Raw genomic sequence first — 27,487 nt, 5'->3', positions numbered from 1 at the left:
TTTCTTTCACTCTCTCCCTCTGTCCTGGTTCCTCTCCTGATAAAGCAGCCCTGGGACAGGGGTCTGGAAGGAGACCACAGGCTGAGGACCTAAGTCTGGTGAAGCTGTCCCTGTTGTTTTGCACATTTGGAAAAGTTTTGAGTTGATTCCTAAGTAGATCGGGGGCCATGTCCAACGGGCAAGTCCAGCCCTTGGGCTCCCGGGACCTCTGAGCAGCTGGCCGGCATCATCGCTCCCTGCTCTCCAAACACTCCCTCCCCTTGGCCTCTGGGTGCTTCCCTTCTCCCACTTGAAACCCTGTCCGCCCTGGCACTGCTCCTCCCCAGTCTCTCTCCTCACGAATACACCCCCACCCCAGTGGCACAGGGTAAAATGCAGGCGTGGCCCTGACTCCTCCTTGGTCTTCACTCACAGCACAGCGGGCACCGGCAAGTCCTGGACCCCGCCCCCAGCACACCATCATCTCTCCCTGACCACTGTACCGCTCCTGACTGGGGTCCCCGCTTCTGGTTCTGCTCCGCACGTCTCTCCCAGGGTTCAGGCTTTGGAGACAGACAGTGGGCGTCTGAAAACCAGCCTCATCACTTGTTGCTGTGAGACTGACCCACCTCTCTGCCTCAGAACCCTCATCTGGGAAGGGGGGAGAGCAGCAATAGTGCGTCTCTATGAGCCAGCGATTTCGTGAGGACTGATGATGAGCTAGTACTTGTAAGGTGCTTGGAATGGCTTCCAGAACACAGAAAACGGTTGGTAAATGTTGGCCGCTGTTGAGTTCATAATTATTTTCTACACAGGAAGAAGAAAGAGCCCTGAGATTATGAGACATGTACCAGGTTATGTAAAATGCGGACACTAGGGGAAGCCAGGTAAAAGTATCTGAGAACTCTCTGTAGCATCTTTACAACTCTCCGGCAAATCTAAAATCATTTCAAAGACAAACGTTAAGTGTAAAGAACATCACATCATGTGTGAGATCCTGCTGTGGCTTCTCCTCCACACTCTTGGACATAAACCTGAACCCCTTAGCCTGGTCTCTGGAGTCCAGGCTCCTGGCCAGCTCCAGACGCACCTCCTTCCACTCTCCCTCCCAACCCACTGCTCACAGGGGTGGGGGGGGGAGGGACCTGCACCAGCTCTCCCTGCATCATCATGGTGCCTCCCCCCCGCCCCGCTCACTCTGCTGGAGGTACCCCTCACTGCCCTGGCTGACATTCTGGCTCCTCCCCTCTCCAAACACCTCCCTGCTCCATCTTTCTCCGTAACACTTAGCACTATCAGGAAGGGACCTCTTTTCCTTTAATTTGCTTGCTGAAGTGTCATCTGACCACCTCACAGAATGTAAATGCCATGAGGGGCGGGACTCTGTCTTAAGCAGCTCCAGTCCTCGTTTCTAGGCCAGTTCCTGGCATTTGGTTGTTGTTCAATATATTTGCTGAAGGGATAAATGAACAATCAGTATTAAATGATATTAATATTCTTTCTATATCGGCTTTCTTCTGCTATGGATTTCACATCACATGGGCATATGAGAATGTCAAAACTAATCCAATTAACAAGTGGGCTATTCAATGAAAATTAATGTATTGTTTCTTTATATTTTAGTCCTCAATCTTTAAGGCAGAAATTAGTTTCTACATGTTTAAAATAGCCCTGTATACAACAACCAAAGTCACTACCTCAATGTAAAGGCAAGACTGTGATCCTTTAAAAAAAAAAGGTATATTCAGTATTCTTCTGGAAAGGATGGGAATACCTTGTCTTATAAGAGTCAGGTAAAAATTGCATTCTTTTCTTTGTTCTCCATTAGAATATTTTATAGTCAGAGAAAAATAATAAGGAATAGAGCATACAGAGTTATTGGCAATTTGGTTGATTTAGCACGCCGTTTGAATCCATTCATAACACCATTCAATCAGATGCAGTAGCAATCAAAAGAGAAAGACCTGGTCTCATCTTTCGATATTTGAAAGATTGCTCTGCACTGTCCTGACTTGATTAGATATGGTCCAAATTATCTGTGGGTGTTACAGAAACCCCCACTTTCTCAGCTGTAAAAGGCAAAACTAGGTAAGTGAGCGAGACAAGACACAGTCACACCCAATAAGCCTCCCGACAATGGTGGGCCCCGGGGGTCCGGCCCAGGCACCCCCCGCGCCGGTGGCAGGGGTGGCGTGATGTGTTCCAGTTGACTGTCGCCTCTGAATGTCGACTTTTCCAGGCCCAGTAAACTTCACAACAAAACAGACTTCTTGCCTAAAAATATTGGGTTACTTGTTACCAAAGGGAACATTCTGTCTTTTAACTTTTTCTTCTGACGTAATTTCAGACTTAGAGAACTAAGTTGCGAGACTAGGGGAAAGAGTTTAGTTTCCACACACCCTTTAGTGTCTTTAGTCCCCTCGAATCGCACCCCATCTCTGCCTTTATGGCAGTCACATTTTGACGGGTACAGGCCAGTTATTTTGTAGAATGTCTCCCAATTTGGTTTGTCTGGTGTTTCTTCATGTTCAGACGCAAGCTCTTCCTTTTGGGCAAGAGTGTCGTGGATGCCGTGTTCTTCCCATGTCGCATGACAGGTGGTGTCCTCATCAGGTCAGCCAGCACACTGCCAGGCTGGCCCGTTGCTGGTGGCATTACCTTGGACCACTTGGTCAAAGTGCCGGCTGCCAGGTTTCTCCACTGCAAAGCTAATGTTGGGATGTTCAGGTAATTAGGCAAAAACTGAGCCTCCATGGGTCACGGTTGCTCTTCAGAGATTAATCCCACTCTGTAGAGGTGTATTTTAAAGAAAATCCAACAGAAACATGCGCACAGGCAAAGAAGATAATGGCTCATCAGTGTCTGGGAATCAGACAAAAACCCCTGCGGGCCCCTCGAAGGGACCCCAGCACTGCGTGTTCATCGCAGCCCTACGCACAATAACCAAGGCCTGGAAGCAGCCCGCGCACCTGCCGGCTGGGGGTGGGGAGCAGCGATGCGCAAGGGAGTATTATTTAGCGTGAAGAAGCAGGCGTCCTGCCTTTTGGGGCGACAGGAGTGCACCTGGAGGACATTATGCCAAGTGAAAGAAGTCAGACGGAGAAAGGCAAATACTGCATGATCTGACTTCTCTGTGCAGTCTTAAAAATAGAAAATTGAACTCACAGAATCAGAATAGAACCGTGGCTACCAAAGGGCTGGGGGACAGGAAGTGGAGCGATATTGACAAAGGGTACAGACTCGCAGTCATGTAGGATGAGTAGGTCTAGGGATCTAATGTACAGTGTATGACTATAGTTAATCGTACTGTATTAAGTACCACAAGTATGCTAAGAGAGTAGGTTTCATGGGTTCCCATCACCAAAAACTATGTGAGATGATACGGTAATTAGCTTGGCTATAGTAACCATTTCCTTGTGTATATCAAATCATCATGTTGTACACTTTAAATATATATGTATATTATTTTAAAATATGTAAAAAAGAATAAAATAAATTTTAAAAATCTTCAGGCTGCTATATCTAAGAAACAAAAACTTTAGCAATCACACAATTAGATCATCTTGTATGTGCCTTATTTATACTTATTTTCTTTTTCCCTACGTGTCATATGCTTTGAAAACTGACACCATAAACTTTCTACCTGAAGTGGAAGATAAAGAATTAAAAAGTTTTTGGAATAAAAGAATAGTCATATTTCTTTTCAAACTTCTACTATTAAAATACTGATAATCCTCACTGCCTAGAATGGGTTTATTTTATAATTTTGCTCATACATTGGATTTATCTGAAGTGAGTTCTCATTCTCCACTGACCAAGGTCTTAGAGAACAATGAACTCCTGGGGAGAAAGGAGTTGAACTGAGGCAGATCAGGCCTGGGCCCCCCTGCAGGGTGCAGGGCAGGTGTAGGCTCCCTGAAAGGTGCAGGGCAGGCGTGGGCCCCCTGCAGGGTGCAGGGCAGGTGTAGGCTCCCTGAAAGGTGCAGGGCAGGCGTGGGCCAGCTGCAGGGTGCAGGGCAGGTGTGGATCGCCTACCAGGTGCAGAGCACCGGTGGGTGTTCTCCCAGCAAGGCATTCTTTCTCCTCCCTGGCTTTTTCTCTGTGTTCCCTTCTGTGAAACTCTGTTGCTGGATGCCCGAGCGGGATTTTTGACGGCGTACAGTACATTCTATCTTGACAGTGTGGAAATTAGAACATTCAGTTTCTAGGAAATATACTACTTTTCATTCTACTCATACTACTCATTCCGTGGGAAATCAAGATATGAAAGCAGATGCTACAAATGACCTTCTGTTATGAATATTGTATCTAAATTATGGCTCCATAGGCTTTCTGGATAAAATCCAGGAGGCTCAGTTCAATCTGAATTTCAGATAAAAAGTATCTGGGACATACACTAAAAAAATAATATTTATTTGTTGTTTATCTGAAATTCAAATTGAACTAGGTGTCCTGTATTTTGATTTGCTACCTCTGGGAACCTTAGGCTTATGACAAAATAAGTCCTGCGCTTCTCCCAAGAACTTCTTCGGATTTATTTATTAGGCATTAGGGGCCACGGTGTCCTCCTCTCTGTCCCCATCGCTGGGGTGCAGGGACCCAAGTCTGCAGCCCCCGTAAAACAGTGTCGTATGCCTTCACGGGGTACACTCGGCAGTCCAGTCTGCTTCCTGGTGCATGCTTATTCTCATTTCTGCCATTTCCCCTTCACAGCCCTTCCTGTCGTTCAAACAACAAGAACATCCAGGAACCATCCCGTTGTGGTAAACATCTCCAAGCCGCCTCCCATCCTCTCATCGCATGAGTGCTAGGAGAGGTTACAATAACTCGATACATTCTTCTTATTGGTATCCATGGAATAAAAAAAGCTTTAGTCCTAATAATCATTGATGTGCTAATGACTCATTCTTATTAATGTATACAGAATATTTCTATATTAGTCCCAGGAACTAAAACTTTACTTTGAGTTTTAAATCAGAAATTCCAAGTTCAGGCTACAAGATGATATACTTATAGAAACATGCAGAGTAATTCTTGCCAAGGACTAAAACAAGGAGATTTGATGAGCTTAAAGACAAAATATAGTATAAAGCTATAATAATTTAAACAGCATGGTGCTGGCACAAAAACAGATACGTAGATTAATGGAACTGCGTAGAGAGCCCAGAGATAAACTCACACTTATGTGATCAATTAATCTACGAGGCAATAATACACAATAAGCGAAAGACAGGCTCTTCAATAACTGGTGTTAGGAAAATTGGACAGATACTTGCAAAAAAAAAAGTTATGCTGGACTACTTTCTAACACCATACACAAAACACCCCAAAATGAATCAAAGACTTAAATGTAAGACTGAAAACCGTGAAACTCCTGGAAGAAAACCTAGGCAGTAAACTCTTTGATATCAGTCTCAGCAATATCTTTTTGGATATGTCTCCCCAGGCAGGGAACACAAAAGCAAAAATAAATGGGACCACATCAACGTGAAAAGCTTCTGCACCGTGAGGGAAATAATCAACAAGATGAAAAGACAAACTACTGAGTGGGAGCAGATATTTGCAAATGACATATCCAATAAGGGGTTAATTTTCAAAATACACGAATAACTCCTACAGCTCAACATCATAAGAACAAACAATCCAATTAAAAAATGGGAAGAGGCTCTGAATAGACATTTTTTCACAGAAAACATACAGATGGCTCACAGACACATGAAAAGATGCTCAATACCACCAATCATCAGGAAAATGCAAATCAAAACCACGACGACGCAGCACCTCACAAAGACGCCAAAGTGTCGGCGAGCATGTGGAGGAAAGGGGACCCTTGTGCACTGTTGGTGGGAATGTAAATTGGCGCAGCCACTGTGGAAAGCAGTATGGAGGATCCTCAAAATAATAAAAAATAGAACTACCGTATGATTCAGCAATTGCATTTCTTGGTATTTGATGAAAATGGAAACACTAATTTGAAAAGATTTTTGCACCCCTCTGTTCATTGCAGCATTATTTACAGTAGCCCAGAAGTGGAAACAGTGTCTAAATGCCCATCAATAGATGAATGGATAAAGAAGATGTGGCATAAATATACAACAGAATATTACTTCGCCACGAAAAAAGAATGAACTCTTGCTACTTGTGACAACATGGATGGACCTGGATGGTTTTGTAACAAGTGAAATAAATCTAACAGAGAAATACCAGTACCATTCGGTTTCACTTAGGTGTGGAATCTAAAAAACAAAACAAAACAAAACAGAAACAGACCTACAGACACAGAACAAACAGACGGTTCCCTCAAGAGGTAGGCGGGGACTGGGTGAGAAAGGGGAGGGGATTAGGCGGTACAAACTTCCAGTCATAAAAGGAGTGCCCAGGGATGTGATGTGCAGCCAGAAATATCAGAATAACCTCCTACGGGGGGAGGTGGCTGCTCGACCTATCACGGGACCGCGTCATAAGGTGTGCACGTATCGAATGCCCGTGTCGCGCACCTGGAACTTCCACAATATCGTACGTCAACTGCACTTCAATAATAACAAAGGAGCTTCATGAATTCTGCTGCTGGGACCCAACACACAGAGTGGGTCCCGTGTGTTCAAAACATCGTTGCAAGCACATGAATGAATCTGACCTTTGAATCGCGTGAATTTTACCGCAAAAACGACCAAATCTGTGTCACCGTCCCTGACCTCAGGCTAGCATCAAAGCACTCAGCAGAGGAACTCTCATTTCAAACAAGAGAGGTTTTAGTAAGAGCTTCCAGTGCCAAGCCGGCGTGGGTCCTGGTTTCAGAGGTGACCTCCTCTACACAGGCATCGGACGGCGCCTGGGGCTTGCGCAAACGACGGGCACCATGTGAGGTCCTCTCCGGGTGCGCTCAACCACGTGTCAGTGGTGATGTGGGAATCGGTCCATTCCACGCTCACCGTTCGCTCTCTGTGGCCTTAGACCCACCTGCCCTCAGTGGGGGGCGGGAGGGGGGTGCAGGGAGAGGTAGCTCTCTCTGCCCTCTGGCCCACGCTGCTGCCAGCAGAGGGCAGCAGTGCCCCCCCCCCCCCCCCCCCCCGGCGTGTCTCCCCTCTGAATCACGCCAGCACGGATTTGCGCAGGCTGTAAATCTTGTCAGAATAAAGCCTGTACGTGGTAAACGATGTTGTGGTGTGTAAGTATCCTCGACTTGTTAATCTGAGTGTTTTTATAAACTGATTTGGATTCGCAAGTTCTGACAGCAGACCTGTCTTAAGGCACTTGAGTGGTGGTAAGTGTAGCAGAGGCAGTGAAAATTAACCCACTGGTCCCACCTATAAACTCAAATCCCGGCCTTCGGAGGGAGAGACCATCTCCTTACATGTGTTTGCTAGCGTGTGTGCCCTGCTCTGCCAGCCGTGGGGCCATTTCTTCCTAACGGGTCACAGTCACTCTGGAAGCAGGAGACGAAGTCATCGCGAGGAGCCCCAACGCCTGCAGGGTGGTGGGGATCAACCCCCAGGACGTGGGAGCCCCTTTGCAGAAAGGCCAGCCAAGCTCATCCTCCAAGACGTTTTGTGTGAGGCACGGTTAAGATGGATTTAGATTTAATTTAGGGAGCTATATTTCTCCGTTATAAAACATAATGAGAAAGCTGTCATTTTCTCTAAAACGTCCTATCTAGAGAATACTGGAACCCAGCTCTTTCAACAGAAAGGATGTAAGGCTGTTCTACACAGAAATGCACGAAAGAGAAAACATTTTCAATGGAAGCACAAGAAAAAGGAAAATGAAAGGGATACATTTCAGTCTTTAATTTTTTTTTTTTTTGACAAAACCTCCTTCAGAAGCAGAGCTTAAGGAGTTAGCACAGAGTAAGCCCCATAAGGACCTGGCCGATTACATTTCTCTGTATGACCCACTCACCAAAGCACCTGGAGCAAAGATGGGCAAGAAGGGGCTCACAGAGAAGGAGACCAAACTCCGCCCCCCCCCCCAAGTTGCTATGGCCTGTACTTTGCTATGACAGTATCGTGGCAAAAACCAAGGAGGCAAATGAGGCTTGGAACTGTGTGTGAGGAGGCAATTAAAGGGCTTGCCCCCCCCCCCGAAGCAGCCCTTACCGAAAATAAGAGCGTGATTTTGTTGTAAGTGGGAGACTCCCAGTCAAAGAGAGGGACCCCTGAAACTCCAGATGCATGTTGATCGCTTGCCTCGCTGGGTGACTGCTACGCTGTTGGGACGTCAGCGCCAGCATTGGGGGGAGGGAAGACAGGAGCAGCCTCCCCCTTAGCCTGCCCTCAGGATCACCAGGGAAGGGCCAGAAGTCTGTCCATCCTCCTGCGACAAACTCTTAACGTCGTCATCCCTCTGTGTCTTGAAATGTCAGTGTACTCATGTTCATATTTGGGGACGAGAAATTCTTACCTGGTTTGAACTACAAGTTGGTACCTACGTAACTGACAACCAGCTGAGAGGAAGTGTCCATTCCAGGTTAGATACCTGGACTCAAAGAAGTTAGCCGTGGTTTGCATGAATTTTAAAACCTTACTGACATAGTCACAAAATTCAAGAGGCAAATGTAGCAGGTGCTGTTTGGGTTCAGAGTAGAATCGTAAGTCTCTTCATAGAAGCACATCACATCTGCAGAAAAGAGGGCTCTGCTTCTGCTAAGAGCTAACCTAGGGACGCTGGTTGGAAGTTATTCCGACGTAACCGCGGCCCTTTCAAAGCAAGGCTCAATCATCCTTCCCCAGAAGCCTCGACAATGCACTAAGCCAGTTGAAAGCCAGTTTTCACAAATAGAAAAAAACCAAAGAGCACATGCGTGAACCTAAGAGACCAACACAAGCTTCGCCCACAATGTGCATCTCACAGACTGGGTTTTCCCCGGCTCTCCCTGAGCATCCGACGGTGCTTCAGAAAGCAAACGGGGGCCTGACTCAGCTTGGATGCTTCTTCCCAAACCCTAACCTGGAAAGGAAGGTAGACTGCAGATAAACTGGAGAGAGGATATAGCCAAACTTTTATTTATTTCCATTTTAAATGTCAGGAAGAAGAGGAATCGGATTCTGAAGTGTCCCCTTTGGATCTTCTCCAAATGACAAAGCAGGCTATGCACGAATGAGAGGCCATAGTTGGCATTATCGACCAATCTGAAGCGCTGCCGTCTTTAGGAGACAGTGCCGCGTTGCCAATACAGCAATCCCCGCAGCCGCCCAGGTGCCGTTCAGTTGCAGTGGTGCGGTGCGGTGCGGTGCGGTGCGGGGGTGTAACTCGGACATGCGGAAGAAGCTCTGCACAGACTCCTGCAACTGTTGCTGAGCGCATTAAAAAAAAAAAAAAAAAAAAAAAAAAAACATTTGTTAATGTGGCACTCCGGGTGTCTCCTGAAAAGCAACATCCCAAATGACGCCAGGTGGAAAATCCCCACCATGTAGCCTGGAATTGTGCATTTAGCTTCAGCTCATCTCAGATCTATTTCCATCCATTTTCACCACACATTTTCTATTGGCTGGGATCGCTGCTCACCAGTTGACACTGGGAATCCTCCGTGATATTTCTTTTTACATTTGGGTGGCCAAGTGTAAGGGGGACATGTTAAAAGATTTTCTTGTAATAACAGGCCGGCCATAGGGTTGTTTTGTTCTCTTGGCATGTAAAAACTCTCATAGAAGAACTATTATTGTTATTTTAAATTAGCTAACCTTCCAAGCTAGGATATCTTGCCTTTTAGACAATGTTTTGATCCAGGTTAGGCAGCACCGCCATGTCCGGGGTGTGTGGGTGGCTGCATGGTGAGTCCTTCACTGGCAGGAAGAAGGCAGGGCTCTGCTGTCCTGCTGGATTGGGAAGCTGAAGGGCAACCTGGACCCAGCACACACATTTTTCATAATTATATTGCCTGCAGAGTTGCCACCTGTCCTAATTTGATCTGATTGAGGTGAAATGCCAAAGCTGTCCTCATTTCTCTCCGAGTAGAGTGGTGCCAGCCTCAGAGCAGGGAGGAAGAGGAGATGAACTGAAGAGGGGGAGCAGTGTAGGAAAGCCCAAACCCCTGGAGTCCTCTGGGGGCTGAGCAGTGGGCCTCTGAGTCACGGGGGTGTGAGCTGGTAGACACGTTCTGCAGAGGGCTGTAGTGGCAGCTATCAAAATGCTTTACTCGATCATACCTTCACCCGGCAATAGTTGGACTTTGATCACCTGAATGATTAGCAAATATATGTCACCATTGGGTGTTTGGGTAAAGGAGGTGCCTGTGACGGAAAGGTGAGCAGCCATAGCACGTGCTGTGTGTTGCCGTGGAAAGATGGGCATGCAAGTCACTGCGCAGAAAGAAGGAGGTGGAGAAGGCCACGCCCATTTATGTTTTCAATGTGAAGACGCTGCTACACATTTAAAATCATGCGTGTGCAGTTATCTAGAGGAACAGTCACACATTAACCGTGACTGTTTCTGGGCGATGGAATGCTGATTTTTATTTCCTCCGCTATGTGTTTTAATATTTTACAATGACCATAAAAAGTAGTTTTAGTTTGGAATACCCTTTGTCCATCTTTGTGGGACCATCAGCCATTGATGACTATTATTTAATTTTAAGTGGCTTTATAAATTATTTATATTCCAACAGTTATGTCTTTCCTTTTTTAATTTATTAGCTGGAATGCTTTTACTGAAATAAGTTTTCCTTCGGCAACTAGTTGGTTCCTCAGAGGTACAACTCATATATTAAAGGCAGCTTAATTGCTTGACTTCCCCGCCCCCCTTTTACTTGCTAGTTTTAAAGATAATACATTGGTTTTCTAGTGTCTTCTAAAGGTGAAAAGGGAGGTTTTTTTAAAAAAAGACTAAACACCTATAAATCACAGAGTTTTATTTGGGTAGGTGCTCCCTCCCACGCTCCGCCGCTGTCTTGGAGGCTCCGGGCTCAGACCCGGTCCGTCTCTGGCTCCGCCCCCGGCTGCCCTCGCCACTGCGGCGGCTTCAGCCCACACCTCTACCCAGACAGCTCCCACATGTGTGTCTCTCTATGGCGAACCTCCCTCTCGAGCTCCAGGCTTGGATATCTGACTGTCCCCTCTACACCTGCATGGAGGGTAGTTGCCTGAAATCCAACCCCTCCTGCAGCCCTCACCCAAGCCACGCCCTCCAGCCACCGCCCCAGTCCCAGCAAGCAGCACAGTAACCTTCCAGGTGCTGGGGCGTGGAGCCTTGCTGCCCTCTGTGGCTACATTTTTTTCTGTCACACCCACGCCGGTTCCTGCCACCATGGCCTCCGGCTCAGTGGTCCCAGTTTCCAGGCTGGCTCTCGGCCTCCCTCTTCGCGCACTGCAGGCTACTTCAACCCAGCAGCCGGGGTGGACTGTTTAAAAAGTAGAACGGATCGTGTGACTTCTCTGCCTAGAACCCCCAGTCCCTGCCCCTGTTACTAAGAGTGAAACCCTGGATCCTTAGGAGGAGCTTGAAAGGGCTTTGCGTGGTGGGAGAGGAGGATGCCTTTGCATACGACTCTGTTCTCCTGGCCTCTCTGCCTCCGCCTGCTGGCCGCCTCCACCTTCTTTCAACTCATGAGTCTGTCTCCAGGCACGCGCACCTGCTGCGCCCTCTGCCCGGAACACCCCGCCCCCACCCCCAGACACAGTCACGCAGCGCATGTGCCCCTCGCTCCCTTCAGGTGACACGCGGTCGACACCCATATCGAATAGCTCCCCGCTCATCCCCATCACACTTCCTGGTTTCGTGCAGCGCTCAGCAACCCTGACGCTCCGTTATATACTTGCTTATTTTTGTCCGCTCTCCGGCAGGGAGCAGGGCCTTTTCCATCTGCTCACTGGTGGGTCCCCAGCGCGGGAAGCAGTCGTGGCCATGAATGTTGATTGAATGAATGCATGAGTTAAATTCAGTATATCTGGATGATGGTTCATTTTTTCTCCTATAAATATGCTCTTGGCTTTCTCTTCCTACTTAAAAACTACAGCGTGGATCATAGTGTATAGTAAAAAAATATGGAGGCTGAGTTATTTTGTTTTAAATCTTCCCCAGATAACTGTTAATGAATGACATGGTTAATAGTAGGCTGGACAATAAAATGAGGCAAGGATAGGAAAGTTTCTCTGCTTGAAGAAATGTGTTTTCTGAAAATGCTTTTCCCCCACGCATCCAGAGAGACTGGGGTCAGCTCAGTGTGCGGTGCATTTTCACTGCGCGGTGCATGCGTGGGTGCACCAAAGGCTTCCCTCTCGCTGTGGAGTGGCTGTTAGGCACCCCTCTCTGCAGCAGAGCAGCTTCGTCTGCTCCAGAGCCCAAGTCATCGACGAAGCCCGAAGCCTAAGAAGGGGCCCTGAGTGTTGGTGCTCACGAGGTGAACTCGGCTTCAGGCCTGAGCACCCTCTGCACCGGGTCTGACCGTCACACCGCCCCGTGCCTCCCCTGGAAGTCCTCAGACAAAACGCCAGCCTCTGGATCCCCACACTCCGGTTCCCGGACCCGGGATGGCACTTCCACCCCCGCAGACACGTGCAGGCGCCGCGCCTGTCGGAGTTGTCAGTCGGTCTCTGGTTCCCGTTGTCCAAGGACTCCGCCCTCAGGTGCACGTCTGTCGTTTGCTCACCTTTGCAACCCATTCTCCCCATTTTAGATTCCAGATTTCATGGGCCTCTTCTCTCTAACACGTACAGATACCCCTGAGCTTTGCACATATTAGATGTGACAGTTCATTGACTTTGAGAAGTCACCAAACGACCACGACACAAAGACAGCAAACACAGCAGAGACCAACGATTTGTGAACTTTGACCAGAAACGACGACGTGAAGGTATGAAAATCACCCCGTGGATGAAGCTGGAGCTGCCTGGACTTTCTCACTAGAGAAGAATTCTTGAAACCTATGAGAGTTCTTCAAGTAAAAGTTGATAAATGTAAGAACGTCTAAAAGGACCATGGAAGTTTTTAGTAGGAGAACCTTTAGCTTTGAAACACTGACTATATCAGAATCAATTAATTTTTATTTTCTAGTTGACAAGGGCTTAAAGCCAACAGTCTATTAACCATTTTCCCAGGAGGTGCATCGGGAAGGATGGCTGCAGCTAACTGTCTGGGGTTCCCATCCTCGGGCCCTGACATAGCCTGGGGCGCGGGGTGCACGGGGGAGGCTAGAGGAGCCCAGGCTTTGCCGGCTGTTGGTGGGGTACCCGGAAACCGGCTCAGTCGTGCAAAGGGCCACGTTAGCCCCACGCTCTAGCGGAGTGAATGCTTGTGAGTGCTGAACTTCACGGGATCAATAGCAAATCCGGCCTCACTGGTGGAGCTCTGCCAACAGATGGGAGTGACTCATGTGTAGTCGTTTGGCTAATTACGATAAAGAATGATTACTAACCTTCACACGGGAAAATGTAAAGACCTGGGCAGCAAACCATGGTATACTTTTCAATACAGCTGAGAGGGTGTGCCTTTCCCCATCACAGAATCTGTTCTTTGTCTTTTAAGTTGCATGTGTACTTATTTGTTCTCTTTTAAATGTCACTCACAGCAGCGTGCAAACTTTCACTATCTGCACTATGGAAAGCAGTGATGAATCCAAGCAGCAGTACTTGGAATGCTTAAAACTTACTTTTTTAGCATTGAAACATGCCTTTCAGTAAGAACGCAATTTTGCGCACACCGAGATGAACGAAACAGAGCGCGCAGCACTGGAGTAATAAGGGAAATTACTGAAATAAATTTAAAATACAAAAATTAGGAAGAGAATGTCATGACATACTTGTAACAATTTATTTTTTTTTTTTAAAAAAAAAGCACATGAAGGCAGAATTTAATCCTCCTTTCGAATTGTACCAATTCCTGAAGCCCAATAACATTTATTTCTTTAACGTTGTTTTGGATATTGTTTATTTCCTCCAAGTCGGTGGGGCCTAAATACACACCAAGGAAGCCCATTTTAAAGAACGCACTGTATGGCCAGCGGCCGGGTTCAAGAACAAATACGGAAAGTTTCCAGTTCATCAGCAGCACAGGCTCCCTAAGTGCGTGTGCACACAGACTGTCGGGACGCAGGACGCTTTCACTCTAAGGAAACCTCGTCGACTTAAACATGATCATTCATTAGTCAGCCCGCTGACCCACCACACCTTACTCAACGAAACTTTATCTCGTAGGTGTCCTGAGTCCCCATTTCAACTGGATCCACTGGGGGTTACGATCGCGTGGTTCTTTCTGCCCCAGAATGTTAACTGGACATTAACATGTGCATTTAAGTGAGCCTGCTACCCCCACGGTCTACAAAAAACCACGTTAAATGCACGTTAAAACTACGTTAAATGCACCTACATCGTGTTCAAATCCCTTCTCCGCTCCTTCCCCCTGTCGCTTCTCTTTCAACCGAGAGGAGCTTGTCGAAAGCAGCAGGAAGGGAGAGCTGTGGTCCGGGGTCACTTTTTACTCAAATGGTCACTCCTGTGTTGACCATCCAAACTAAATCTGTCATCCGAGGCATGAAGGGTGGTGAAAACACCCACCCTCCGGAAAGTTGAAGTAAAAATCATTCGAAAGGTAGGCCAGTTACAGAGGCAGCATTTAATGAAATGCAGAGGTATAGGCAAAGTGTCAAGAATGTTTTCTCACACCCTGCGAATAATTTTCCAACTTTTAAAACTGTTTTGATATCGTACCTACATTAAAATGAGGAAAGCTTTAGGCGGTTTTAATTTTTTGTCACTGTGTTTTCTGTCTTGCCTTTCACGCATTCTGGGTCGGTTGTCCCGTGTGACCGCCAGGAAGCCTAAGGCTGGAGCAGACCCGCGGTGAGACACCCCAACACGTGCACAGCCGTGGGGGGGGTACCGGAAGGGGAGGTCAAGATTTATAGCGTGTGGGGAGCCTGGCTGCCGAGGTGGAGGCAGGACTTTCAGCTGCAGAAGTGACTGGAACGGAGCGAGAGTCATTCCAACGCTCGTGAGGGGTTGGGAGGGGTGGACACCAAGTCTTCTAAAGGGAGCCTTGTTAGGAAAACTGTCTTCTCGTGCGACAGCCATTGCCCAGGGAGCCGTCTATCGTCCCTTTAAAGGACACCGCTGCTCAGACAAGCAAGCTGGAGACATTATATGCAGGAACGTCTCGAAGCAAACAGTGAAGTTATTCGCAGCACAGCAAGCTTATCTCTCAAGGCAGGGTTTTGGGGGCACAGATGCCGGTTCTCAGGCCCAGTGGAGACGCCGCACGGGTGTCGGTGGGTTCAGTTCCCACCTGTGCCCTTAGCTCGTGGTTTGCTCACGCGCACTTGGTTTCCCCGCCTCCAAGCTCTTTGATCCCGCGTTTTCCTCTTCTTTTTTCTCAACACCTCCACGTGGATTGCCCTCCGCACACTGGGCCCTTCTCCCTTTACGGCGTGTGGCTGATCTGCGTGTTATTTCCTCCGCGAGCCCCACAACGCAGAGCCCCGGTCTGACCCCTGGCACTGCCGCACCTGGCCTCCTACACAGCAGACACACGCAGAGAAATTGCTCTGCAAAGGACCAGCGAGTGTTTGGGTAGAATGCACCTCCCACCAACAATGATAATACTTCCCATCAGCAAAATGAAAACACCTGGCAAGTTTCTGATTGTGTCCCAGCCCGAATGAAACTCACTCCTCTCCCCTTTTCTACAGTCCCATTTCACTCTCTGCTTTCCCTAATTCTGGTGTTTACATTATTTTATACTCTTAATATAGCTGTATGTATCCATGTTGATTAGTAGTTTATTTTACTGATATGAAGTTTATTGATTATAAACTTCATATGAGTGACACCATACTATGCATGAACTGCAATTTTTTTTAACTTTGTTTTTTACATTTGTCTGTTTGATACATTTTACCCTAGCTAATTCTAAATTCACTCCCTAAAAGTCTTTGCATAAATGTCACTTTCTCAACAAGAAATATTCTGAGCACCTTATTTAAAATTATCTCACCCTGCTCTTACCCCCTTACTCTGTCCTATTTTATCCCCTTTGACACAGTGCTCATCACCTTCTAAAGTGTTACATAATTCACCTTTTCCTTGTTTGATTTCTATTCTCTTTCTCCCCGCTAGAGCACAAGCTCCAGGAAGAAGTTTTGTCTGTTTCATTTTTCGGGCACTAATGTGACCCAAGCACCCGAACGGTGCCTGGCACATAGCGGATGCACACCGGGTACTTGCTGAGTGAAGTTCTCTCTCCTATCAAGGGCCATCCCACGTGTCTTCTTTCACTGTTGCTGTTGTTTCAAAAACGTTGCAGTAAATGCTCCTATATGTATCTCCTTGGGTAACTGTAAGTTTCTCAGGTATACACCTGCCCGAGCGAGGTTGCTAGGTGAAAGGTGACTAGGTTCAGGTTCATTTTTACCTGGTTTGGGATGTCTCAGATCTACTCTGTTTGCCATCGAAAAACAATGCATACATAATCCTTCATAGGCATAAACAATTTCTCAGCAGAGAGAAATTATGCAGATAAGCTTGATTTTATTTATCAAAGCCATAATGCTTTGAATTTGATTACGGAAAGTCCTACTGCTGACTGTGAACGCAACTGCTCTGCCGAGATGCCTTGAATTCCCACGGACGTGTCCACGCCTGGCTCTCAGGCTAACTCAGAAATGGCTGCTTCAGCGAAGCGCGAGACCGCGAGCAGCCGGGCTTCCCTGGGATGGCGGGAGCCCGGGGAAGCCCTGCACAGGCGCAGCCTGCAGCAGCCCACCTGCCCTGCTTTGGCTTCTCATCACAGGTAGCTGCTCAGTGCTTGGGTACCTTGTCTTTGCTCACATTGAGCCATCATTTATTTTTGATGCTTTTTTTCATCCTTCGCCAGTTTCCTTTTCAAAGGTGTGTTTAAAGGGAAGACAGAAGGTAACCACTGTCGCCAAGCCTGTGTTAGGGATTCTAAGCTGTGGCCAAGCAAGGAATTAATCCTCAAAGTGCTTCACACCATACAGCTGCAGTATGCAAATTGTGATTATTTGTGTCACCTGACCAGTCCCAGTAGCACATCAGGGAGATGAGACCCACTTCAGATTTTGCCCCAAGCCTGGGCGCTCACAGGTCTCCACGGAACACAAAGGATGTCGTAAATGCCCTCGTGATGTTTGCAAGGAATTTAAAAGCAAAAATACTGATTGAGGACTCATGTGGGTTTTAATGCTTTTTATTGGAGTGTATTTTCCAAATGATCTTTCTGTTTCACAGTTTGGCTGTTGAGGAAATTCAGCTGAGTTTTCGTTCGGTTAATCTCCCCGAAGGTGTTTTGGGTGTGAGTGTGGTGTGTGTGTGTGTGTGAGTAGCTATCAGTGACTTCATGGAAATAATCCACAACTTTGCAAGGGATTTTCCTTAGACAATTCCCAGTTACATTGTGAAATAGTCTTTAGGGTATGGGAACAAAATTAAATAGTGGTAACAGATACTAACCAAAATAAAATCTCCAGTTTCAGAGATACCGTTTAAAAACATAGGATTCAATTCTGTCTTCATATGTTTTTTAAAATACACTTTTTAAATTCATGTTTAATGCCAGACAGGCGACTTACTTTTATTTCCAGGGAGCTCAGCTTTTAGGGAGCAGGCTTGAGAGAAGAATAAGGCGTTTCATACCCGGGAGAAAGCAGTAGGTGAGCACAACCCGTGAGTGGATCATCTGGATAAGCCCAGGACAACGGGGGAGTCTAAAGTAAGTGACCAAAGATAACTACCCAGGCTTTTAAAACTGGGTCAAGGGCAGGAAAGAATAGGGAAGCGACAGGAAGGGAAGAACAACCGCACAGAACAAGGACCTCTTTCCGAAGTGTCTGGACCAAACCTTTCTGTGCCTCGTCCCAGAGCCACTGCCGGGAGCCTCTGAGACACCGTGAGGAAAGGACAGTCAGAGCCAGGAGCTCTGGAGAGAGACTTTTTGTTAACTTTAAAGGGAGGGAAGATTGAGTCTCAGAAATTGAAAAGCAGTGACTTTGCTTACAGCTCCAGCGAACAAGTACAAAAAAGTAGTAGTGTGAGCACTCTTAAAGCCTGTGTCATCACGGGCACCAACTCGGCGTCACCAGAACTGAATGCAGAGGGTGTCACTTGTGCTCACCACAAACCTTCTGGACTTGAAAGCGATGGTGGGACCTGGGGGTTCACACGATGAGCTGGCACGGCAGGCAGCGGGAAGTCACACACAGGGGTTCTGTTCAGTCGGGCGGCTAACCGTGGGGCAGAGAGTTAGAACCAGAGTGACTGCAGGCAGAAGAGGAAGGAAGGGACAACAAAGAGAGTGTAGAAGTAAAGGGATGGGGGAGAGGATAGTGAAGTGAATCCTAAGTTCAGGGAGAGCGTTTTAAGGACGGCAGGTTGACCTTCAGGGAGGTGAAAGAGAGCAAGAATTGGCAAGGGAGTGTTCAGCTAGGCAGGCGGGGCCCTGCCCTGGACCCCTCTCATCCTCCAAGGGGGCATTGTAGAACCCTTACCAGGAGGGTGGAAGGAAGCCCACCAGTCTGACGTCAAAGGTGAAAGGAGACAGTGAACTAAGCCAAGTGGGAGAACTCTTGTCGAAGACACCTGACCTTCAACAGCAAGATGGTGCCCCTTAAAGCCCCCTTGGACGATAACTCCCTGAAGTCACAGGTGTGACCTGTCCTGTTCCCCTCAGGCTCCCCAGCACCCGGTCAGGTGTGTGACACTGAATGCAGGAGTGAAGGTGGCAACAGCAAAGAAACGGGAGACTGACTTCCGGGTACTGTGGCTGCACAGGGACCTTGTCAACTACAAGGTCAAATCTAAGGGAAGGGGGAAGGGAAATGACCGTGTAGAAGCTTGCTATACATTTCACACACTCTGCCGATTCGTTCAGTGAGCTGTCACAGATGGGGGTTTCCGTGTGCACATGGGGACCCCAGGAAGGAGAAGCTTAGTACGGGCTTCGAAGGGTTGGCTGTGATCTCTCCCGCCCCAAGACTAGAACTAGGGTCGAGGAAAACTCACCTGACCACGAGAAGGATCCACAACTACAATGGGGGTTTCCAGCAGGTCCCCTGACCCTGTCACTGGGGGTCTCGAGACGGAGTCCCTAAGACAGGGATTGTGGATGTTGTAGAAGAGGATTCTGCTCTGAGAGAGAGGTTGGTCTGGCTAAGAGTTCTTTCAAATCTAAGATATTTTCATTCTTTAACACATGACTCTGCATTACATAAATCTGGCTTTAATCTTTGAAGATATTAAATGCCACCAAAGCCATAAAATCTGCGACTTAGCTCTGATTGTCACTGATATGAACGAAGTCATCAGATGGCTCCAGGTGGCTGTCTTGAGGGCAGTACTTGACGCTCCCACGAAGTCTGAGCGACTGCCGGTCGGGGGGGCCGCACTTGAACCCACTCAGCAGCCTGGCCTCCACTGTCCACTGGAAACAGGGCTCTGCTCTTGTTGAAAACAAGCTTTATTTTGACAAGACCATTAGGAAATGGAACTCGTGAAGAACTCTTTTTTGTTTGAACAGCAGTTTACTAATATTTTGTATCTAAAAAATTAAACCTTGTGCTTAAAATCTACAATAGTCCGTTTGGGAGACTTTACAAAACCGGCCCTGGGGCAAATAGACGTTGACTCACAGGCCCTTATATATAACTGGACACAGGTTGAAAAGTCATCTGTTGCCCCATGCTCTCATTTGTGATAATGACAAGGCACAGGCTTTCACCCCTTAATTGATGTACCTGCTCAGCGAGTGTTTATTGAGTTCTGCCCTGTGCCGGATGCTGAGAGAGGTCGGGTCCTCGGTCTTGCAGTGAGCAGACCACTGTCCCCAGGCGAGAGCCCATCCGCAAGGACCCTGCATTCAAGGTGGAAAAGAGGATATTAACCAACAATTAGAAGCGTGGGCCCCACCATGCTTTCGAAGTCAGTTTAGTGAGTTCTCACTGGTGTGAGCTGTGTACGTGCCATCGCACAGAGAGGGATGTTCGTCTTTTTGTTGAGCGTGGTGACAGTCTGGCTCCACCACCAAGGAAAGCCTGTGCCCATAGTCCCTTCTTGTCCGTGTTTTAATAGTCACTCCAGGACGGTCACAGTCAACCTCTGAAATCTCGTTTAGCTTCCCTTTTTTGTCGTGCGTAGATTTTTAATGTCGCTACGGTAGTGTATTCTCCCACCCTAAATACAAAAAGTGCGCTCAGGCTTCTTAGACTAATCTTGGCGGTTTGAGGGCTAAAATGCGTAGTGTAGGAAATTCTGAACTGTGGCATTTTTACAGGCCAAATCTAGCAACTGTGTTCATTACACCATTATCACGGGGCAAAGAGCAGGGCATGGAGTCTGGGATTCAAGGGCAGGATTTCAAGGTAGGAGTGTGGATTGCTCAGCTCCATCGTTGGGTTCGTTTACAACCTGGGTGGCCGAAGGAAAGTCCCATTGAACGTGACAGAGCCGCTGTGAGGAGAAAACAGAGCCCTTTCCCTCGCCCCACCCCACCCGCCCCCCAATGAAACCTAGATCAGCTCTGGTGAAACGGAATTACATATTGTCAGTTCTTTCCTTTGACATCTCCGGGGAATATTTGTTTTTAAGCCACAGCCTGTTTGCCATAACCATCCATCTGCTGACTGTGTACGCAAGTGACGCGGTCCTGTGTGTTCTGGCTCGCTCAGGAGGAGGAGCAGAAGGCATGGCGGGCAGTTGCTAACTGGCCCTTTTATCGGAAATTTGAGTTCGTTTCCCTTTTGCATGTTTGGAAAAGCGGATGTGTTTGGGGACCTGGGGCTTCAGTTATGTTCATTATTGTCTCAAAGGATGCAATTTGGAATGACCAGTGAGATCAAAACAAAAGAAAACAAAACAAAAGCCTTCCAGTTCGTTTGACGGTAAAAATATGTCCTAAAGCCTCACGATAATCAAATAAAATTATCAAGTTGCTTATTAATCATTTAGATTATTCTAGCGAATAAAGGAATACACAAATTAATTTAAAAACTTAGAGCCTTAAATTATACTACCCATCCTTTTCTACGCATATGTGATCTGATCATTTCCTATACATATATACATTTCATATACATATATACATTTCCTATACATATATACATTTCATATACATGTATACACTTATGCACACATATACATATATACATTTCCTATGCATATATACATTTCCTATACATGCGTACACTTATGCACACACATACATATATACGTGTTTGGTAATCGATTGTCTTTCAGCATACTGTCACAATAAATCTCAATTACTTAATTGGATGCTGGGCTTCTTTAACAAAACTGGCCTGTAAATTCTTGGGGTCTGGGAAAAAATGGTGTTTCTGGGACAAGAACAGAACAGCCCTTTCAAGTCCAGCCTCACACACCCTCCTGCCCTCCCCAGCCTCGCAACAGCAGCTGCTGGTCACTAGAGCCTCCTGTGGGCAGGAGCAGGGCTGGGCAGGCACACACCCAGACGCGCACAGCGGGGACAGCAGCCTCACAAGCGCAGCATCTTACTCCCCTTTCACAGGGAGAAGATAACACAGCCCGTTAGTGGTAGAGATGAACACCCTTTCATTTCCTTCCCCTCTGCCTGCTTCATCATTGCCCTCGCTGCCTCCTGGGCCGGGTACCTGGGAGTGGGGGACGCTGGGCAAGCTAGAACTGTGTGTTTCCTCCATACTCCCACGCTGGGTAAAGAGATGGTGGGACCCCCCACTGAGAGAGAGTGGGGAGAGGGGATAACAGGACAGTGACAACCAGTGTGCATCTCATCAGGATGCTGGTGGCCCTTCCAGGACATGTTAGGAAGGACCCTCTGTCCTCACAGGCATGTCGGTGCCTCCCACAGTCCTGATTTTATTCACACTCTTTGGTCACAGACGTGTTCCCATTTAATGTGTTCTTTCAATCCAGGTAGATCTACGAAAACGTCACAGGCGGTGTTATGCTTCTCCTCCTCCTGTGTCCAACCAGAGGCAGCACGGGGTACCGCACCAATGCCTAGTTATCCCCTCGGCAATTTTATTTTCAAGCAAGGACGTCAGTACAAGTTGAAGTTCTAGTGTAGTACCCATCATACTATTCAGTGTCTCTCACCCCAAAACCACTGTTTAATATGTTTCCAAATCAAAGCTGCTCGTTTGTCCTCCCGAGATGAGTAACGGTCCCCACCCTCTAATCCACACAAGACAAGAGAGAAGTGTCAGGTCCCCCATCACAACCACTCAGAAACCCACCGTCCGAGACAGTCTCGGGGCTTTGGCTTGATGAATCGCCTGCAAATTCTTTCATTTCTCCTCATGGTAGAAATGACTCAGTAGCTAACCTTTGTTTCTTTTTTGGTATTTTAAAAAAATTTTTTTTTTTTTTTACTACTCAGACAATCTCTTATCTATTAATCAGTGTATGTAAATAATAAAAATTTTTAATAGTTGTCCTAAAGTTTATGATATATATTGAATATTGTAATTAACCTAAGTCCACTTTCAAAGATCAATAGAAAAAAGAATATGTGTATTGCAGATGTGTTATAAGAGGGCACTCCCAATTCTGCCTTTGAATCCTTTGTGACATCGCTATCACTGATTTCCCTTAAGTATGCACTGTAATCACCCAGTGCGTCTTTACCATTATTAAAGTTATCTTTCAAACCCATTGAGAATCAGAAAAATAAAAGCTCTTACTTACCTCCCTTTATTCCTCTTCAGTGCTCTCTCTTTCTCTATGCAGGTCCAAACTTCTGACCTACCCCATCTTCCTTCTGCCCGAAGAGCTTCTGTTACCACTGCTGGCACAGAGGGTCTAAAGACAAGGAACTCCCTCAGCCTTGTCCAGGAAAGTCCTCACTCGGGAAGGATAATTTTGCTGGATACAGAATTCTAGGTCAATGGCATTTTTGTTTCAGTGTTTTAAATATTTCACTCCACTCTTTGGCATGCTTGGTCTGAGTTCCCAGGCACTGTTATTTCAAATAATTCCTCCGCTCTATCCTCCCTTCTTCCTCTTTCCGGGACTCCACTTACGAATGTTACTACTTTGAAACTGCCCCACATTCCTGGATATTCTATTCCATTTTCTTCATTCTATTTTTTCTGCATTTCAGTTTGGAGACTTTCTTTTCATCTTTTTTCAAGCTTACCGACGCCTTCTTCAGCCGTGCCACGTCCAGTCTGTCCACTGTAGTAGCTTCACCCACTGGGCTTGGTCGGGTGAGGTCGCCCTTTGAGAGTGAAGTGTCACAGACTGATGGAGAAGAGGTGTGAGCATTTGGAAGAGTCTCCCAGGGAGAAGGAGGGTGCTGGACAAGACAGAGATGGGCAAGCTGCACGCAGGCTCCACGGCGAGTGGGCCCTGGACCTGCAGTGGCACCGCTCTCAACAGGGACGCAGCGTCAGGCAGATGGCGTCATTTCTGTTAGAGGATCTGTCTGTCACCCACGGCCACACGAGCTGAGATTGGTAGGATGGGGACGGAGAAGGGAAAACAGGTGGTGCCTGCCCAGAGCTGGACAAGGGGGTGCCAGCAAAGCAGCTGCAGTGGCGGACGAAGGAGTCATGGGTTTCAGCATCATTGGCATCGTCCCATGTGTGAGAGGTGAGAGGTGAAAGATCAGAAATCTATTTAACCAAAAAGCAAGCATGCAGGGCTGGAGGTCAGAGCTGAGGCCTCTGGGATGAGGAAGGGGGAGGGGGTACGGGATACTCTCACAGGTACTGTCATCTCTGAGCTAGGTGGGGAGTGGCAAGGTCGATGACTCATTCATGAAGCACCTGCTGGTGAACCTCTCGTACAGCCAGGCACGCAATGACCCGACAGCCGGTCCCTGTACTCGTCACCGTGGCATTTCAGCAGCAGGAGGCAGACAGAGGGTAAAGAACAGGCCGTGTGCAGCACGTTGGAGGGAGGGGAGCGCTGTGGGGAAATGCGACAGGGATGCGGTGTGGGGAATGCAGACGGGCCTCGCTGAGAAGGCAGCCTGAGGAGAGCGGACGGAGCTCCATGCACATACCAAGGCCAAGTGCATTGTGGATGGGGGGCAGCAAGCCCACAGGCCCCGGGGACGGCACCCTGCCTGGGTGTTCAGGGACAGAGCGCAGGCCAGCATGGCCAAAGCGTGATGAGCACGGGAGAAGGAGCGCTGGGGATGAGGCCGGGGGCCCAGCGCAGACGACCTGCTCGGCCACTGCCATGGCCTCGGCGTTTACTCTTAGTGAGCCTGGGGGTGGCACGGTAGTCAGTGCACGTATTTCAACACGGTTCTTTTGTCTTTGTCCCCACTCAAGGGCATTTTGTCATGGCTTTTAGAGAGAGGGGAAGAGGGAGAGAGAGGGAGAGAGGAAGAAACCTCAATCAGTTGCCTCTCATCCACTCTCCAACAAGGGATTGGACCCATAACCTTTTGGTTACAGGACAGTGCTCCAACCAACTGAGCCACACTGGCCAGGGCTTAACAAGACTCTTAACTGTTAGGTTGAGAGCAGAGGTCCTGACCGGGGCTGAGGCCGGTGCTGCTGGGCCCTGTGAGGCCGCGCTGTGGGCCGGGCGGCAGACAACTCCACTGTCAGAGTGTGTAGATCCCACGTGAGGAGTTTGGGTAAAAGGGGTGCCCGTCCCCCTGAACACCCACCCCTGTGTGGTCTTGGTTTGTCAGACCCTTTTTCCCTCCCTGCCACCCCCACCAACTTTGTCCTTCCCCTTCCTCCCAGTACTACTGCCTCCCAGAGGTGTGGCTTCTGTCTCCAGTTTCGTTATTTTTAACCTCCGCCTTTGAGCTAAGTCTGTGCCTGTCTGTTTTCCACATTGACGTTTCTGTGATGAGCAGTTACAGACGCCGCGCCCCCCCCCATGGTCTCCTTCAGCACCTTGACCCCTTCCAACCCTTCCCTCCTAACTGCGTGCTATGTCGACCCTTGTTTTTACGGTCCATTGAGCCCACCAGGTGTTGCAGGTAATTATCCAGTCTTCTGTTAAGGATGTTGGTATTGGCGTCAATCCTCATTTGTGTCTTAGGAGAACATTGGAATGCAAATGCAGAAGGTAGGCTAATTTTAAATTCCATCTCTTATTTTACCTGGCGTTAAAGTAAGTCAAATTTGAAGGATGTAAAGGATCACTTGGGAAGGGAAAAAAAATAACCCTCAAACATTTCTATGGTTGAATACAATTATTTTTTTAAATAACATTCCTTAAATATGTCCAGATATAAATTTAGGTACCGGCATTTTGTGTTTATACAACCAGAAGGCCCACAGGAAAATTGATGAGTTAAATGAAGACACAAAGCCCAAAGTAGTCACGTGAACTCTGAATGTAATCTGTGAGGTTCTGAGCCTGAACTGTGGGCTGGGGTACAAACGGGGCCCTGACGGGTGGACCCCGGGTTTCTGATCTTGGCCGCCTCCACCGGTTGTGCAGGCTCCCTGCTCCCCCTACTCCTCCCTGCTAACCTGCCCCTTGCAAGCTGGGCAATCGACACTGGCGCTCTCCCACGCTGGGAACCATCCCTGGAGTTCGCTCTGCCGTATCCTTTCCTCCTGCATTTTGCAAAACTGAGTAGGATTGCTTTCTCCCAACACCAAAGACAGCTCAAAGTCAAGAGCTGACGTGAGGCCGAATTTCCACAGCAGCTTGTGGTTGAATTTCAGTCAAGCAACCCAGTGATGCAGAGTATAATTTTCCTAATTGATGAGCCGGTCATCAGAATAGCAACTCTGAAATGAGCGGCTTCTCCAGAGACACGCAGACGATGAGGCGCTGTGGCCGGCAGGCCGAGAAGCACAGCTCAGAGGAGTCTCCTAACATCGAGGCTCTAGCTGTCTGTCTTCATTGTCATGGGCATGGCTGTAGCAATTTATTTACTATGTTTTTCACCAAAATACTTCCCTCGGCATTGTCATTTATTTTCTGGGGCTATCGTCAGGTGATGGTATCAACTGGTTACATTTAGGAACTGCTTTCTCCGAGTATGAAATAGTATAATAGCAAGGACTACATCAAACCTAATATCTAAGAGTAAAGCTGTGTCCCAGCATTCTACATGACCACACACTTTCAGAATCGGCACTGACCCCGCCAAATTCATCTCTGAAATGATGCTTATGATACTAATGATACTTATCCTGCATAAGTAGCCATTGAGCCTGTGTGTGAAAACCTCCAGTTACCGGGTTAGGAGGCGATGCGTTCCATTTCTAAATCACGAACTTCCTTATATTGAGCCAAAGGCTGCTGCTGTTACTTTTTGCGTGTTGCTTTTAATCCTGCCTTCTGGAGGAAAGCTCAAATCTTACCTCTCTTGCAAAGGATGCCTCTGTCGCCCCCGGGAGGCCCACAGCCCCCGAACTCGGCCTGCCCTCCCCAGACCAGCGTGCCCAGCCTGTCCCCTGCCCCCGCCAACCCTAGGGGACATCACAAACTCCCTAACAGGAGCAATGCCTTTGGTGCCTTTTGCGTGCGACTCAATTCCACATCGGAAACCGCGACAGTTTATGCCAGCCTCAGATCTAACTAACCTCAGAGAACCAGGTTCTTACGTCAGTTTTGTTTCCAGGGCTACTGCTACAAATGCCCGCACACTAGTACTGCGGAACAACTCTATTAGAGACAGGGCGGAGCCTATTTTAAGTGATAAGCAAGTGTGCACTGGCACACGTGTGTCTGTGTGTTTCCTTTTGCCACTGAAGAGAGAACACGTGGCTGCTTGACGAGGCTGCCGTTGGTGGGTGACACTCGGAGGTGACGGGCAACGGGAGACTGTGGCGGTCCCATGCAGATCGTTCCCGCTGGAGACCCTTTCCACACCGAGCTGCACGGTGTTTAGGCCTGGAGAGCGCCCCCTGGAGGACTAGGCGAGGCTCTGACCCAGAACCAAGTCCCAAGAGGGCGGGCGTCCATCTGCCCGGCTTCACTCTCTTTTCTGTTCAGGATTTGCTTTTTTTTTTTTTAACGTTTCAATTACCATTGGCATTCAGTATTATCTTCTATTGGTTTCAGGTGTATGGCTCAGTGGTTAGACAAATGCATAATTTACAAGGTAACCCCTGATACTTCAAGTACATTCTCCACACCGTTCTCAGTTCCTCCCAACGTCCCCGCCCCAGCCCGGAGGGGAGGAAGCAGGACATGACAAATACGCACAATGAGCCTGTACTCCCCAACTCCCCTCTCTGGCCTCACAAAGCCCTAGCTGTTTACCAGGGTCAGTACCCAAAGGCCAGGTCACAATGGGAAGGCAAGACAGGCCTGGGCCCCCCACCCCCTCCATGGTTGACTCCTTCCCAGAGAGTCCCAGTTGGGGGCCAGGCAGCCACCAGCTCCCTCCCTAGAAGGTGTGGCTTTTTGGTGGTTGGTTAGAAAGGGGTTTGCAGGTAGCCCCAGGGTTTTGCAGGTAGTCGACAGTCACACCTGTTTGTCAGAACACATTGCACCAGAGAATGGGAATGACATGTTTGTAACTCATTTCTTTTTCCAACAGCCGGCTGCCCCAACTCCTTGATTAAAGAGCTCCATCACTTCCGGGTTCTCGGAGAAGAGCAGGTGAGTGAGCTCCTCCAAGGCTGCTCTGAGGGTCCGAG

General features: G+C 48.0%; 1 protein-coding gene across 3 annotated transcripts in view; it reads left to right on the top strand.

Moving 5' to 3' along the window:
- The window catches only part of PRKN (parkin RBR E3 ubiquitin protein ligase), an 889,581-nt gene that overhangs the window by 727,484 nt on the left and 134,610 nt on the right, over positions 1-27,487 (top strand). For all 3 annotated transcript variants that reach the window (XM_053913792.1, XM_071219677.1, XM_045188965.2), the window contains one exon: positions 27,388-27,449. In XM_053913792.1, coding sequence (XP_053769767.1) covers positions 27,388-27,449 — 62 coding nt within the window. The remainder of the gene's footprint in view (positions 1-27,387; positions 27,450-27,487) is intronic.

The sequence above is a fragment of the Desmodus rotundus genome, chromosome 11, assembly GCF_022682495.2.
Source record: "Desmodus rotundus isolate HL8 chromosome 11, HLdesRot8A.1, whole genome shotgun sequence".
NCBI classification, from domain to species: Eukaryota; Metazoa; Chordata; class Mammalia; order Chiroptera; family Phyllostomidae; genus Desmodus; species Desmodus rotundus.
This window is presented reverse-complemented; position numbering and strand designations above follow the sequence as displayed.